This window comes from Bos javanicus, chromosome 20 (assembly GCF_032452875.1).
Source record: "Bos javanicus breed banteng chromosome 20, ARS-OSU_banteng_1.0, whole genome shotgun sequence".
In the NCBI taxonomy this organism is placed as follows: Eukaryota; Metazoa; Chordata; class Mammalia; order Artiodactyla; family Bovidae; genus Bos; species Bos javanicus.
The window spans coordinates 65,146,933-65,164,580 of NC_083887.1; the positions used below are offsets into that span (position 1 = coordinate 65,146,933).

The window sequence follows — 17,648 nt, forward strand, 5'->3', positions numbered from 1 at the left end:
ATAAGCCATAATGGAAAAGAATATATATGTAATAAACCATGATGGAAAAGAATACATATCTGTAAAACTGAATCACTTTGCTGAACACCAGAAACCAACACAACATTGTAAATCAAACGTAAGTCCGGAAAAAGATGAACATGTAGCGTTAAGAGAATAAGGCACAAAGTCATCTGTGAGAGCCGCAAAATGCCATGGAAAGTTTGTCCATGTGGTCTAATCAGTTTCTACTGGCTGGGAGTTTTCCATCAAAGGCTGCCAATTTTTACCCCATCAGGAGAGACTCAGGTATAGAATCTAAACAAGGAGAATAAAGTCTACGGTGGAAGAGGAAGTGGAAGGCACAGGCACTGAATCGGTAACAGCACACAGGAAAACAATAAAAACAATAAGAACCCGGGAGATGTGCTTACCGGCAGGAAAAACAAATTTTGCGCACGCAGAATTGCTGCCTGGTTACTTGCACCAGAAAGACTTGTGTTGGACGCGTTGGCAGTCGGAAGAATTGTTTCCTCTGAGTCACTCAGGAAAAACTGCAAAGAAAATGTTGCTGCAATGAGTCAGTGCAAAGGAGAGTAAAGGGTTAGCAGGTGGGGGCTCAGCTTACTAAGGACATGTTTCTTTGGCTCATTGAGCAGCGTTGTGGGGACCGTTCAGCCTCTTTACTTCACTGCTAATCCCTTCATCTTCTCTTTGAGGCTCTGGAAATTTCTATCGAATAAGTAAGGAACTCTTGCTGTGCTCCACAATGCACAGTGAATTCCAGAACTCCCAGACTGATGTTAAGGAAAACAGAAGCACCTCTCTTAAACAGGAATTTAAAATGAACCAAGCACAGGGAAGACAGCTTTGTTAGAATGACATTGGAGGCTGTCGTTGCCATCTGCACAGTCAACTCTCCATCATGAGATGGGAGTCTTCACTCTGTGTTTTTGCAGTATCTTCATCTTCACCAAATGCATCAGTGGAGTCTCCTGAATTTTGTATCTTAAGAAAATAAATTAATTTTATGGGAAACATGCAATAGCTGACGCCAACATTTGCTTCTACTATTTGTGAGTGTTTGGCAGCTCAGGATCACCAGGGGTAAAATGGGAGAGAAAGGATGCTCTCAGGACTATTGGAAAGGGGGTCCTAATTTAAAAAGGAAGCAATCCTGAGGAAATAAATATGATTAGCTCTTATAGGGGCTTTCCCACTGGCTCAGCAGTAAAGAATCTGCCTACAAAGCCAGAGATGCAGGTTTGATCCCAGGGTCAGGGAGATCACCAGGAGAAGGAAATGACAACCTACTCCAGCATTCTTGCCTGGGAAATCCCATGGACAGAGGAGCCTGGAAGGACACAGTCCATGGGGTCACAAAGAGTTGGACACGACTTAACGACTAAACAACAATAGTGGGTACCAACAGCAGCACCCAGAAGGAAACGGCCAGGCAGTTAGCAAGGGAGGAAAAATTCAATCTCTTTCTTTCTGTTTCTCTCTCCTTCACTCACCCGCTCTCCTCTGTTTCTCTCTCTGTCTCTCTCTTTCCTGGAGAAGCTACCATACAGATTGCTTAGGATCAGTCACTTTCTATCCTGTGACTGTGGGTCAGACAGCTGTTCAGTGAAGATGAAGCAGAGAATCGTGGGCCAGGTTCCCTTATGAAAGATATCCCTCTCCTCCATGAAACTAGGCTAGGCTTTCTGCCAGGGCTCGCCATCTATGCTCAAGGTCTAGAGAGGAAAACTTCCCTGCAGTTTCTGCTGTTTTGTTTGTCCTTGTTTGATGGCGGGCTTCTTGTCAAAGACCTCCAGCAATTTACTTAGGTAAATAAGAAGGCATTTGTTTAATATACTCTTGAGAACATTTCCTCTCAGATTCCAAGAATGGGTCTAGATACAATGTTTCTGCACATTATATATTTTGATAAAATGCTGCAAAATACTAATTTAAAAGTCAAATAAATGTAGATTTCTTTATTTATGAATTGTTGTTGTTTGGTCACTAAGTTGTGTTTGACTCTTTGCGACCCCATGGACTGCAGTATGCCAGGGGATATTATTATTTACTATTAATACTAAATAATTTATCAAAAATGTCACAAACCCTGGATGAAATATAAATGTGATGATAACTTGGAAAAAATATAACAGGAAAAAAATGGAGTAATTGGTGGCCAAATACAAGACTCCAAAATGTAAAAATTTAGATTTGACAGACCCAACATACATTTGATTTAAATACTAATGGAAACAACAAATAGAAGGAGACCATTTAGATTGACAGGTTACTAGTCTCAGGAATCTGAGATCTTAAAATAATTAAGGAAAAAACCTTCTTAATTATATCAGCATAAAAAGAAGAAAATAAATGAGTAATAATATATCCTGTGAAAGCTTTGTCTTGCAAGAAGGCTCTGAAATAGTAGGATGGTTGAACTTGAAAAGCAGTGGAGAACTTTAATTACCATATTCAGGAATGCTTCATTAACCCCCTTCAGCTACTTTTTTCTGGTATTTAATTAACTACCCCTAAAATCAAGACCTCTTCGTTCTGTCTCTGTGGCTTCACACTGCATTTTGCAACCAATTTTCCTCTTCTGTCTCCTTAGCCACTTAAAAATAACAAACTCCTAATTACAGCCAGGCCAAGCTTGAGGGTTATCAATCCCACATCCTTCTCCCTCCTGGGTTAAGGTGCCACAGTTTTCTGCACAGAATGCATTTCTAGTTTCATAATTATTTAGGGGAACTCCTCTCTGGACCTATTTTAGTATTTCTACAACCTTTGCCCTAGTTGGGAAAATGGTATTCTCATCCCAGACAAGATACCCCAACTAAGTGCATATTTTTTAGCCCTCCTTCCAAATGTTACATTTCCCAGACAATGTAAAGCACCTCAGAATTATGTTTGTCAAACAATATGAAATTGTGAACATGCAATTTAATACCGTGCTTATGCCCGATAACATCATTGCTTATCATTTGGTTGGAGTTAGAAGTAATTATCCAATTAGAATTAGATGATCAATTAACCACTAGTTAACCATGGCTAACTCTGTGTCTAGGTGGCTCACAAATCTGGGCTATTTATAATTATTCTCTGCAGTTTCTTGGAAAAGGTGCAAAATTTTGGGAGGCATCACGTGATCAAAGTGTCAAAATGTCAGAAAAAAAATGGAAGAGGATTTGAGCTTCTCAGACACGGCTCTGAATAGACAGCTGGGAACTAAAATGGAACAAAACACACAGGTCTTTTGCTATTTGATACCCCAAACCCTATATGTGGGGAAAAAAAAAAGTCAGGATAACTGGTTGGTTTTCTCTACTTTTTATTGGAGCATGGCATTTAAAATGTCCTGGTAATATCTCACAATTCATTTGAAATGAAGCTGACCTGGACATTTTATCATTTATGTTAGTGTGTGCATGTATGCGAAGTCACTTCAGTTGTGTCCAACTCTTTGTCACCCTCTGGACTGTGTCAGGCTCCTCTTTATACGGGACTCTCCAGGCCAGCATACTGGAGTGGGTAGACGTGCCCCCCCAGGGGATCTTCCCCACCCAGGGACTGAACCTGTGACTCTTCTGTCTCCTGCGTCGGCAGGCGGGTTCTTCGCCACTAGCACCACCTGGGAAGCCCACGGTAGCCTGTTGCTGCTGCTGCTAAGTCACTTCAGCCGTGTCCGACTCTGTGCGACCCCACAGACGGCAGCCCACCAGGCTCCCCCGTCCCTGGGATTCTCCAGGCAAGAACACTGGAGTGGGTTGCCATTTCCTTCTCCAATGCATGAAAGTGAAAAGTGAAAGTGAAGTCGCTCAGTCCTGTCCGACTCTTTGCGACCCCATGGACTGCAGCCTACCAGGCTCCTCTATCTGTGGGATTTTCCAGGCAAGAGTACTGGAGTGGGGTGCCATCGCCTTCTCTGATGTTAGTGTGTAATGAGAGGTAAAAGAACACCATCCCTATTGACCCTGGCTCTTACAAAGGCTCTGAGACTTCAGCTCAGGAGAAACATTAGTGACTGAAGATCCACATGGAGGCTCAGCATGAAGGGGCCCGTCCACACAGTCAGGAGCAGAGAGAGCTGGCGGGGGGTCTCAGTCCTCACATCACCCCTGCGGCTTCTCTCTCTCTCCCAAGGGAAAGGTGATGGCAAGGGGTGACAGAAAAGCAGTTTAATAAGGGCTGTTTACCACCGGCTGGAAAAATCCAGGGCAAACCGGGAGTTTTTCCCTGCTGTGAAGGGACTCGGCATCAAAGAGAAAATGAGAACCTTAAACATGTTATCTGAAGTGGGATGAGCCAGACACAAAGAGACTAACAGCAGGTATCTCATGTGTATTAGGTTTTCTAGGGTGGGCAAGTTCATCGTGGCAGAAAGCAGAGTAGACGTTACCAGGGGCTGGGGGTGAGGGGAAGTCGTTGTTCGCGGGAACAGAGCTTCTGTGTGAGACGATGACAAAGTTCTGGAAATGGATAGGGTGAGGGGAGCACAAAACTGCAGATATACTGAATGCCCCTGAATGTACACTCAACCACGGTTAAAATGATAAACTCTGTTACACATAGTTTCCCCAAAGGAAAAACAACAAGCACTGAAAACAGAAAAAGACGGGGGAGAAAGGGAAGAAAGGAAAGCATTTTTTCCTTTACCCTAAAAGAACACTCCAACATCACAGGAACCCCAGAAGAGGCTCTGAATGTGCTGTGACTTTAAAATGATGACCTTCCGTGAACAGAAGTCCATCTTCTTCCCAGTGACTTAGGGCTTCCCAGGTGGCTCAGTGGTAAAGACCCCAACTGCCAATGCAGGATATGCAGGAGACGTGGGATCCTTTCCTGGGTCAGGAAGATCCTCTGGAGGAAGAAATGGCTACCCACTCCAGTATTCTTGCCTGGAGAATCCCATGGACAGAGAAGCCTGGCGGGCTACATTTCATGAGGTTGCAAAGAGGTGGACATGAGTGACTGAGTATGCGCACACCCAGTGCCTTAAGGAAAGCTTGCTCAGGAAGGCAGCCCCTCCCCTGAACAAAAGAGCTGCTCTTCCCCTTGGAATGTTAGTCCAGAGCCTGGATTAGCTTCACTGGGTTAATCACTGCTAACAAATAGCAATATGCAGAGTACATCATGAGAAATGCTGGGCTGGAAGAAGCACAAGCTGGAATCAAGATACCCAAGAGAAATATCAGTAACCTCAGATATGCAGATGACACCACCCTTAAGGCAGAAAGTGAAGAGGAACTAAAAAGCCTCTTGATGAAAGTGAAAGAGGAGAGTGAAAAAGTTGGCTTAAAGCTCAGCATTCAGAAAACGAAGATCATGGTATCCAGTCCCATCACTTCATGGGAAATGGATGGGGAAACAGTGAAAACAGTTGCTGACTTTCTTTTTTTGGGCTCCAAAATCACTGCAGGTGGTGACTGCAGCCATGAAATCAAAAGATGTTTACTCCTTGGAAGGAAAGTTACGGCCAACCTAGATAGCATATTCAAAAGCAGAGACGTTACTTTGCCAACAAAGGTCCATCTAGTCAAGGCTATGGTTTTTTCCAGTGGTCATGTATGGATGCGAAAGTTGGACTGTGAAGAAAGCTGAGCACTGAAGAATTGATGCTTTTGAACTGTGGTGTTGGAGAAGACTCTTGAGAGTCCCTTGGACTGCAAGGAGATCCAACCAGTCCATTCTGAAGGAGATCAGCCCTGGGATTTCTTTGGAAGGACTGATGCTAAAGCTGAAACTCCAATACTTTGGCCACCTCATGTGAGGAGTGGACTCATTGGAAAAGACTCTGATGCTGGGAGGGATTGGGGGCAGGAGGAGAATGGGAAGACAGAGGATGAGATGGCTGGATGGCATCATCGACTCAATAGACATGAGTATGGGTGAACTCCGGGAGTTGGTGATGGATAAGGAGGCCTGGCGTGCTGCGATTCATGGGGTTGCAAAGGGTCGGACACAACTGAGCGACTGAACTGAACTGAACAACTTGGGAATAGGGCTGTTAGTCTAGAAACTGTATTCTTAAAAAAAGTACCAGGACAAGTTTAAAAGCTCTACTGCATTAAATAGTAGTCTCCCTAGGAAGGAGATTTTTCAAGTGGGGCTAGGGAAAAAAAAACACAGACTTACTTCTGAGAGCATCTGACCACATAAAGGTAAAGACTGGTACCTGCCTCCCCAGTGGGAGAAGCCATCTTTCCTGAATGTGAATGAGGGTCCTGGAGCCCACTTCCCTTGCCTGGCACCCCCTGGGGATGCGTGTGACCCCAGGGCAGTCACAGCACCCTGCAGTGGGGCTGGGAACACTGGACCTTGTGTCTGCCTTATGCAGTCAAAATTCATGTGGCTGGGGATCTAGTAGCTGGAGAACATTTCTCTGTAAGTCATCAGATGTGATCAGAGAGGACAGATGGACCAGTCCTTCCCATGATGAATAGGACATGATAAGAAAACCCACTAACTAGGGAAAGTATTTCTTCTCTCTACCCAATGTTGGATTTTGTACTGTTTTGTGATATTTCCTTGAAACAAAAATAAGAGCCTCTGGATGGGGAAGAACCACTAAATCCATCAGGAATTGAGAAAAATAATGGACAGGAACAAGTAACTTAAGTCTTTTCCTTGCTCCAAGGCTCTAGTCCTATAGGAGGCAGCCCAGTGAGCTGAGCCTCATTTCATTCTTTCTCAAAGTTGATCCGTCAGACTTTTATTGTGCCTTCCACAGACTTCTCTACTGCACTTGGCAATGCACTTCTTTCTTTTTGAGGAAGGAAAATGACACTGGAAGACATATTTTGGGTACAGAAAATGCATTTCTTCACTCCAAAGGGATTGCAGTTACTGTGAAAGTGAAAGTCGCTCAGTTGTGTCCAACTCTTTGCGACCCCATGGACTGTACAGTCCATGGAATTCTCCAGGCCAGAATACTGGAGTGGGTAGCTGTTCCCTTCTCCAGGGGATCTTCCCAGCAGTTACTGTAAAAATGTGTTAATCGGTGGCTTCCTGGTGGCTCAGACGGTAAAGAATCTGCCTGCAATGCAGGAGACCCAGGTTCTATCCCTGGGTGGGGAAGATTCCCTGGAGGAAGACACGGCAACCCACTCTGGTATTCTTGCCTGGAAAATTTCATGGACAGAGGAACTTGGTGGGCTACAGTCCATAGGGTCCCAAAGAGTCAGAGCTCATCAAACATTTATAGACAGTGACTGAACTGCCTGTCAATCACTAATTATCCTAGGAGAAATACAACCAGCTTTCACATCAGATTTGTTTCCCATTTCAATTCTGCCTTTTAAAAATTAGGTGATGAATCCTGGTTTTATAATATCAAACTGGATTTCATAAAAAAAAAGTTTTCATTCATTCATTCCTCTCTCATTTAGTAACTGTGGAATGGCCCTTCCTTGTATAAAAGGTGCTTTCCTGGGATGCAAGGAAAAAAAAAAAAAAAGACCTCACCATTAGGTGTGTGATGTTGTGTTAAATGCTGTGTCAACTTTCAGGATGCGTGCACAGGTGAGCGCACAAGTGAGTGAATACACTTTGAAGGGATGTGTGCTGTGTTTGGTCACTCAGTTGTGTCTGACTCTTGGTGACCCTTTGGACTGTAACACACCAGACTCCTCTGTATGTGGGATTCTCCAGGTGAAAATACTGGAGTGGGTTACCATTCCCTTCTCCAGGGGATCTTCCCGACCCAGGGATCAAACCTGGGTCTTCTGTGCCTCCTGCACTGGGAGGTAGATTCTTTACTCAATGAGCCATCAGGGAAGCCCTCCAAAGGGATGAAGAAGCCTAATGATAAGGGCTGGGGGCCACAGGACACACACTTGGTGTATCAGAACCCCCCAGAGCTCTAGCTAGTGCTATCCTTCAAGGATGCTCTGCTTCTCCCTGCGCCACCCCTTTTCATGGTGAAGTCCACTCTTTTCAAGCTGTTCCCCCACAGCTCACTTTACCAAGCTCTTCCTGGAGCTGGCTGGCACTTTCTCCCAGAAAGCTGGCTCCCAGAGCAGCAGGACTAATGCACACAGGCTTGCTACGAAGTCCAGCATGAGGAACCTGCTTTAGGAAACGCCCCTGTTTCTCCAAGGCTCCCGCCACTCCCCGTGTCTCTGTCCGTCTTCCTCTGTGGTGATGTATTCACGAACATGCCATAGCCAGTGATACTGCCCGTGTGGGAAGGCTGGAGTGCAGCAGATAGTGATCCACTTGCTGAAGGGCTCTTCTGGGAAAGGCTAGTGTTCAGTTCTGCATCTCACGATCCTCACCAGGAGGCCACCCCCACCCCCAACTCTGCTGACCATCCTGGGGCCACAGTTACACTCTCCTTGGGTCATCACGCAGAGAGTCCTCAGGCGGTTGTGGGGATGCCTCATGAACACAAGCCTCAGGCTGATGGTGGCCAACATCCCCTCCAGCCCTTAAGATCTGAAATCCCTCTGGAGTAGGATCATTCTCCTACTCCAGAGGGATTTTCCTGTCCAGACCAGGTACCATGTCCCAGCTCTTCCCTGGTCAGTCCTGATGATGCCTTTGTTAGAAATAAGTGCTGTCATGATCCAAGGATGCTTGAGATCTAGAAGAGAGGGTCTCCATCACTGGGGCACGGTGTCATCACCCTTGGCGCAGGAAGACGGCCTTGGATGCTGTGCATGTTCAGGGAGAGGGGAGATGGGCTGGGAGAAGTCCGGGGGGAGGGCCGGGATGGTGGAATTGCCATGGTGAACGTGACACAGCAGGACAACACCACACAGGAACCCAAGACCAAGGGCCAGCTGGTCCTTGGGAAGTCTTCCGTCTGCACGGACTTGACTGCAGAGCCCTTTCTCCCAACAGACACCATCAGTTCTTACTGCACAGGCCCAGCTGGGGGCAGCCTCTTTGCAAGCTGAGCTCTGAGGCTCAGCAGGTATGTACCAAGGAAACAGGAGTCGCAGGGACACCCCTCAATGGCCCTTGCCTTGGAAGAAGACCTACCTTACGGCCCGTGCTTCTCAGGGGAGCTAGCGGGAGCTGGGCTGTGTAGTCAGGGGAAGCGGGAGGAGCCAGCACAGCTGCTAAGCCCACGGGAGGACACCCAGGAATCCACACTATCCCCGCCCTGATGGACAGGAAGAGGAAGAAGGGAGGGAAGCTGGTGCTTGTCTGCCACCTTCCTCCCGGGTGTCCTTAAGGTGGACTTCGAGGCAGAGTGAAGGAGAAGGGGCCAGTCCGCCCCGGCCACTGCTACCCCAGCCCATCCGCCTTCCAGTTGGCGTCACCCTCACCTGAATCTCCAGGTGCGTCCGTACAAACCGTGTGACCCATGGTATGACGCTGAGGACAGATCTCAGGCACACCGTCAAGGTCCCTGCCTACTTCTTCAGCCTTACTTTTTGCTGCTTCATAGGATACATTTCTCTCTTTGTCCTGATGCTAAACGTCTTCCCTCCTGATCTTCCCTCCATCATCCGGAGAAAACTGCTTGTGTCCATTTTCAGAATTCCGTCCTGCCGGCCCGGCTCCCCTGTCCTCGCCCCACCCCTCACGCTTCCACTGTCAGACTCTCTCATAACCTCTGACCCAGCTGTCAGTCTCCTAAACTTGGCCATAAACTCCGGGGAGACAAACTCGCTTTGGGTTCCTAGGATCTAGTGAAGTACCAGATGCATATTTATGCTCAATATATGTTCTTCTTTTTTTTTTTTTTGCTGAGTGAACGCCTGGTGGTCGATGGTGATGACGTGAGAATAATTAAAAGGATGTGTCTTAATTGGCACTGATTAGTGACATGTCTGCTTTGAAGGATATACCTCTAAAAACATTGATACGGTAAGAGCAACCCCTGGTTCAGTACTTACCAAACGCCTGATACCACCCTAAGTGTGCTAGGAGCATCACTTCATTTACCTGAAAAATCCACCTTAGCAGAGAAGTGTCAGTTCTCACTGAGAAAGTCTCAGCTTTCTCATGAGAAGTGAAGTGGAGCCTGTGGAAGCTTTTAATGAAAATTCTCCAAAACCGCCCAGCTGGTTAAGGTGGGAGTGATGGTGATGTCTGAAATCAGGCCCTTTAAAGCCCAGAGCAGCACCCCTTTCCCACTGCAGCCTCTCTAATTTGCCGATTCTGGTCTTCCTGGTGATTAGCCTGCTAACATTCGGTGGCATTTCCGTAGCTGGAGTCAGGACGAGCTAGGGGGTGGGAAGCTGCTGGAAGGAGTCTCCCTCCCTCCCTGGGGGCCTCCCCAGGAAGCACCCTTCCCCTATGCAAAGCGGTTGGATGTTGAATTTAAACAGGCAGCAGTGGGTGTCGCCGAAGGAGCTATGGGGAAGGTTTCAAAATGCCACGAGATGGACCAAATCCCACGAGATGGACAGCACGTCCGGGCCATGACTCACCATATTGAACACGGCCATGGTCAATATGATGGCCGTGGTGATGACCGTCAGGGAGATCCGAGGCCAGGGCCGGTTGGCGATGATGCCCGATGACTTTAAAAGCCACAGGAGAGAAGCAGATGCTTTCTTGCTGCATTGCTAAGAGCGGAGAGAAAAAGAAACGCGTTGCTATTTTACGTATTTTTCTCAAGTTTCTCAAGGATGTTTACAACACGAGATGCACCAATCTTCTTCACACACGAGACCAGTAGATCATGTCGGCATTCTTCTTACAAGCTGGGAACAAATTCACTAAATTTCTATGACAAACTACGACACGCTTCTATGTCCTTTAAGAGAGACCTGCAATTATGTTTAAAAATTCTTCTGGTGAAGGAAAAATACGCCAGTCAATTAAACGACTCTGGCGGATGTGTTGGGTCTCAGATCACAGCTGTGAGGAAGCTGTTTTCAGAAATTCAGGTGATTTGTGTAGAAAACAGCCCAACATGCAGCTAATCCTAAGAGTTCATCTGGACCACACAATACGATAGTTTGGAACCTGTCCCTGTGAAGATGAAACCCAGCGCTCTCTGCTGTGATTGTGGTGATGGCTATACCTCATCCTGTCCTGAGAGGGCTTCCCCCATGTGGAGAAGCTCTACTTTTTATTATAAAAATACTATTTTTAATTGTGTTAAAATACATAAGATAAAATACATAAGATAAAATTTACCCTCTTAACTGTTTTTTTTTTTTTTAACATTCTTAGGGCTTTTAAAAAAAATTGGAGTATAATCGCTTTACAATGCTGTGTAGGTTTCTGCCATACAACAAACAAGATGAATCAGCTATATGCATACTTATAACCCCTCCCTCTTGAGCTTCCCTCCCACTTCATCCATCCCACCCCTCTAGGTCATCACAGAGCGCTGAGTTGCTGCTGCTGCTGCTGCTGCTAAGTCACTTCAGTCGTGTCCGACTCTGTGCGACCCCGTAGACGGCAGCCCACCAGGCTCCCCCGTCCCTGGGATCCTCCAGGCAAGAACACTGGAGTGAGTTGCCATTTCCTTCTCCAATGCATGAAAGGGAAAAGTGAAAGTGAAGTCGCTCAGTCGTGTCTGTCTCTTCACGACCCCATGGACTGCAGCCCACCAGACCCCTCCGTCCGTGGGATTGTCCGGGGAGTGGGGCGCCACCGCCTTCTCCGGCACTGAGTTGGGCTCCCTGTACTAGACAGCTGCTTCCCACCTGCTATCACTTCACACGTGGTCATGCACATACATCAGTGCTGCTCTCCCAATTCGCCCCACCCTCCCCTTCCCCCGCTGTGTCCACGTCTGATCTGTAAGTCCGTGTCTCTGTTCCTGCCCTGCAAAGAGCTCGTAACCATCTTTAAGTGCGGAGTTCAGTGGTGTTAATTCTGCCCGCTTTGGGGTGTTGCCTTTCCAGGTGGTGCAGTTGATAAAGAATCCGCCTGCAAATGCAGGACACATGGGCTTGATCCTGGGTCGAGCAGATCCCCTGGAGAAGGGAATGGTAACCCACTCTAGGATCCTTGCCTGGAGAAGTCCAAGGCCAAAGGAGCCTGGTGGGCTACAGTCCATAGGGTTGCAAAAGAGTCGGACACGATGGACGTGACTGAGCAAGCACCCACGTACACCACGGGATGAGAGATGGTTAGAAAGGTCACCAGCCCTGTGGCTGCGGCACCAAGCCCCCCACGGCTGTGAAACTTTATGCAAGTTACTGACCCTCTCTGGCCTCGGTTTTTTCCTCTCTGAAATAAGAATAGCAATAGTATCTGCCTCTTTGGTTTTTTAAGAGATTTAAATGAGCTTCATAAGGTGCCCAAAACAAGACGTATGTGTTAGTTTCTCTTCTATTTGTGAAGAAAACATATTTCTCAGGAACATTTCAGGGACTAAAAATCTGTTTGCTTTATATCTGCATGCGTGTGAAGTCGCTTCAGTCTTGTCCAACTCTTTGTGACCCCATGGACTATAAACCACCAGGCTTCTCTGCCTACGGGATTCTCCAGGAAAGAATACTGGAGTGGGTTGTCCTGCCCTCCTCCAAGGGATCTTCCCAACCCAGGGATCGAACCTGTGTCTCTTACATCTCCTGCATTGGCACGGGGGTTCTTTACCACTAGCACCACCTGGAAAACCCTAGATGAATGTAAAAACCATTTTCTCTCCTTTCTACTATAGTTTTTTTTCCCGTCCAGCTCCTGGTATAAAGAGATGCAGAACATTTGTCTACAGCATCTAACCCCCTGTGGTGTGGAATCCCAGGGCTCACTCTTTGGGCAGAGTCTCCTGGGACCTCCTCTGGTTTCTCCTACAGCCTGTCTGGAGGGATGAGCCAGTGCTGCCCTGGGCTCCAGGGGCTGAACCTCAGGCTAGCGGCCAGGCTCTGCAGAGCGTCTTCCTGTTAGCAAGTCAGGGGGAGCCAGATTTATGCCTTAAGTTTCTTCTCCAAAGCATGGTTCGGATGGGGGCTGGTGATGTCCTTAAATCTGTTGTCTGAAGAGAGGCCCTTCAATGCTGTGGACATGTGGTATCATTCAGGATGACACAGCTGGAGGACGCTCACCTGAAAGTGTATCATTATCCTTCTAGCACATCCTACACTGAATAATATTAATACCACACTGAATAATATTATAATTAATAATTATTATAAATATATTTATAAATATATATTTGTAATATATTTATAAATATAATTAATAATTATTAATAAACAATTGATTGATATAATTAATAATATTAATACCTACACTGAATAATATTAATAAGCCACAGTACTTTTGAACTGTGGTGCTGGAGAAGACTCTTGAGAGTCCCTTGGACTGGAAGGAGATCCAACCAGTCCATCCTAAAGGAAATCAGTTCTGAATATTCATTGGAAGGACTGATGCTGAAGCTGAAACTCCAATACCTTGCCACCTGATGGGAAGAGCCGACTCCTTGGAAAAGACCTTGATGCTGGGAAAGACTAAGAAGAGGACGACAGAAGATGAGATGGTTGGATGGCATCACTGACTCAGACATGAGTTTGAACAAGCTCTGGGAGATGGTGAAGGACAGGGAAGCCTGGTGTGCCGCAGTCCATGGGGTTGCAGAGTCACACAACTTAGTGACAGAACAACAACAATACCATAGACCAGAGTCGGATCTACATTCCAGAGGAGAAGCTATAACAGAGTGTAAAGAGCAGAGATTCAAAAGAATATCATAGTCATCCAGCTCATATTAAAATAGAAGATGATGCATTTGGCTGGATCCTGGCAAATGACAATATTTATGTATTTGCATCTTAATTGACTAGGATTAGGGTTTTTATTTAAAAGAAAATTATTAAAATGGATGCTTTTGTGTCTGTACACAGAAACTGTCAATAGCTATGATAATAAAAATCTTAAGAGCAGAAAACACAAAACTGCTATTTCAAGAGAGTGTTTAACTCTAGCTCAGATTCCATGTCACAGTCAATTAAGTAAAATATCTAGTTATTACACAAACATATTGTTGAAACTGTAAAATTTTAAAAATGACTGTTTGAATTTTTGGAGCAATGCATGGTGATGAGATTGCCAAACATGCCAGCTGATGGGACTCTGCCATGTTCTGCCCATGGACTAGGCATGTGCTGAAGCAGATGTGGGCACACACACACGTTTTTCTGCTCCTGTGACGCTCTGGGCAAAGTGACACAGTGCTGGCCCTAGAAACTGCTGCCTCTGTTTGCCTCCTGAATACACCGCAGACTGTCCTGGAAATCTGCCACGGTCCTATTCAGTCCTGCAAAGAGCGATCTCCTTGAAGCTGCTCACTAAAGATGCACGGGTTTGGTGCGCACTGGGCCCCAGACACCAGGTTCAGAATGAAGTGGGTTCATTTGCGTCTCTGTTGAGTCTTCCTGTGCGCCTCCAAGCCCTCATATGCAATCGTTCTTTAACCTGTTATATCATATACTCATTGTTCTCCAGGTCATAGAGGCAGGCAGCTGCCCCTATCTTTTCATCCCTTCATCAAATCGAGGCAAAGTAAATACAACTGTTCTGAAACATGGAAACTGGTAACACTGCTGGTGACAAAGGCAAGGACGTAGATGGTGGTGATGGGGATACAGATCCTGAACTATAAAGAGTGCAGGAAGAAGAGGAGGAAGATAACGACATTCGAAGCAAGAGAAGAAACCCACGATGGGGGAAAAGGAGAAGAGTACTAACAACTTAAGAGTAGAAAGAATCTGACTGAGGAAAAATGGGAACACTGATTTCATTTGTTGTTCTGAATAAAAATTACAACCTATATCCTAACTTGATAATTTAGTTCAGTTTATTCTGTTTTGGGTTAAGTATTCAAATAAAGTCCCTGATAGATAAATAGTTTTTCAAAGTTTACACCATCCTAATGAGACATTGGGTTTCTCTGGTGCTCAGATGATAAAGAATCTGCCTGCAGTGCAGAAGACCTGGGTTCCATCCCTTGGTCGGGAAGATCCCCTGGAGGAGGAATTGAAAATCCACTCCAGTATTCTTGCCTGGGGAATTCCATGGACAGAGGAGCCTGTCAGGCTACAGTCCACAGGGTTGCAAAGAGTCGGACACGACTGCGCAACTAATATGTAACAAGACACTACGGGCCTCCCAGGCGGAACCATGGAAGAAAATCCACCTGCCAATCTTGGAGGCGAAGGAGATGAAAGAGCTGCGGGTTTGATCCCTGGGTCGGGAAGATCTCCGGTATAGGAAATAGCAACCCACTCCAGTATTCTTGCCTGGAGAATCCCATGGACAGAGGAGCCTGGCAGGCCACAGTCCATGGGGTCACGACTGAGCGCGCGTGTGCGCGCATGCACACACACACACACAGTGAGACATTATAAATGATACAACCTCAAAGAATATTGTGGCATTTATTTAGAACATCCTCTTCATATGAAGATGAGAGCAAGCCTTGCTATCAGCTCAGGGTAATCATTCTGTTTGATCTTTGGTTTAATCACTGGCATTGTTTGGGCCAAATCTGTTTCTTTTCCGTCTCGATCATCAGCAAGGCTCACTGTACCGTATGATTGTCTCTTATTACCTAGAGCAAGCTCACTGAGCATCTTCTAGAAATGCTCTTGGCTGTTAATGCCACATCCATCCACTGATCAATATGGAATTGGTGCTAAGTATAGTGGGAGAGGCAGAAGGAGAAAGAATATAAACGTACATGAAAACCCTACGGTGGAGTTGGTGCTGGGGATGATGAGCAGTGTGGGTTGCTAGAAAGAGTCTGGAATGAATGCTAATGTCTTCATCCAGTACAGGCAGAAGATTCTCCACGTAAAAATAACATATTCATACACGGTGTTTTGGATTAAAAATGAAGAAAAAATATCTCTGCCAAAAATATTTCCCGTTCCTTCCTTCCTCTCTTCCTTTTTTGTTTTTTGAAACTTCTGCATTGGAAATAGTAGGTAGTCTCTGCAGTTCTGGATTCCTCATCATTCGGTGTGATAATTATTAAAGCAGATTGGGTTTGCAGTCTCATTAGTCTGTTCCTTTTTAAAATAAAACGAAGTACCCGCAAAGAAGTCTCCACTTATATAAAGTGAAATGTAATAAAGTGAGAGACGTTTCAGAAAGTTTTAAATATATCACAGTGGTTCGGTAACAAACTTTTATCATTAAAAAATAGAACTGCTCTTGTCTGAAAACCATGGTGAAGTTAGTCATGTAAACACGCACTTTTGTGTATTTGTCTAAAGGGACGCCTACCGTGGCATTTTAATTGGGCAAGGACTCTCACTGTCATGCAGCAATAATTACTTCATACATTTGGCGTCACGGAGACTGATGTGTCTACTTTAATTATTTAATTGTACTTGGACTTCCCACAGGCTTTTAGTTTTGAGGCTGGGAAAGACTGAAGGCAAAAGGAGAAGGGGGATGACAGAGGATGAGGAGGTGGGATGGCATCACCGACTCAATAGACATGAATTTGAGCAAACTCTGGGAGATACTGGCAGACAGATGAGCCTGGTACACTGCAGTCCATGGGGTCAGAGTTGGACATGACTTAGTGACTGAACAACAACAAATATTTTACAAAATCATCCTGTTTCTCTCACACGCCTTGGCTGAGCCATATTCCTCTGTTATTCATCCACTGGGAGGCCCTCACAGCACCATCTACATCATGTTAGTGAAGTGAAGTCACTTAGTTGTGTCTAACTCTTTGTGACCCCATGGACTGTAACCCACCAGGCTCCTCCATCCATGGGGTTTTCCAGGTAAGAGTGCTGGAGTGGGTGCCATTGCCTTCATCGTGTTCTCTTTGCCTAAATGCTTGTCTCTGGCCACTTGGAGACCTGGTGGAGCCACCTCACAACTCATATGTGTGTGTGTGTGTGTGTGTTTGCCACACTGCACAACTTGTGGGATTTGGTTCCCTTTCCAGGGATCAAACCCAGGTTCTCAGCAGCGAAAGCACTGAGTCCTAATCACTGGACCACCAGGGAATTCCCATCACAATCCTTGCATTCCCAGAGGCACCCCAGAATTCAGCAAATAGAACTCAACAGATTCTCACTGAAAAAGCTCACTGTCTTAACAGTGGACCCAGAGAGGAATTCCTAGGGTGTAAAACAAAGAAGGAGGCTACTGATAGAAGGATGGAGACCATGGGATTGGCCCCAGAGTGTCCTGGAACTGAGCATCAATGGGCTGGGCTTTTGATGCCCACAGGGAAAAGATGTTGTCTTGGGTCTGCAACAGGTGGGCAGCTGGGACCAAGACTGCTGAATAAAACCAGAAGCCTCAGAAGGGTATTCTCTCCAAGTGGAGAGGTCTAGAAAGTCCAAACTCTAGACCAAGAAAGTATAAATAAACTTCCAATGCGAACTCAGACTCTAAATACGGGTGTTGGTTTTGAAATCACATCATCTGCTTCATAATGAGAATCTCAAGGTGAGTGGTTACTGATCAGACCAAAAACCAGAGAAAGGTCTTGGGGCTGTGGCTGCAGCAAGAACAATGCTACTTATGATGACACATCGCACTGCAGGATGCGGTGCACACGCCAGTGGGAGGGGCAGTCCCTACTGGACACGGTCTCACAACAAACAAGAACGTTGAGTTACATAAGGGGCTTCCCAGGTGGCACAGTGGTAAAGACTCTGCCTGCCAATGTAGGAGGTGAAAGAGACACGGGTTCGATTCCGAGGTTGGGAAGATCCCTTGGAGAAGGAAATGGGAACCCACTCCAGTACTGCTGCCTGGAAAATACCATGGACAGA

The 17,648-nt window shown here is 46.0% G+C and overlaps 1 protein-coding gene across 1 annotated transcript in view; it reads right to left on the bottom strand.

Moving 5' to 3' along the window:
- ADCY2 (adenylate cyclase 2) overlaps positions 1-17,648 on the bottom strand; it is a 456,832-nt gene that overhangs the window by 61,197 nt on the left and 377,987 nt on the right. The window contains exons 16-17 of the mRNA XM_061393890.1: positions 10,371-10,508; positions 414-533 (exon numbers count right to left, since the gene is read on the bottom strand). Coding sequence (XP_061249874.1) covers positions 414-533; positions 10,371-10,508 — 258 coding nt within the window. The remainder of the gene's footprint in view (positions 1-413; positions 534-10,370; positions 10,509-17,648) is intronic.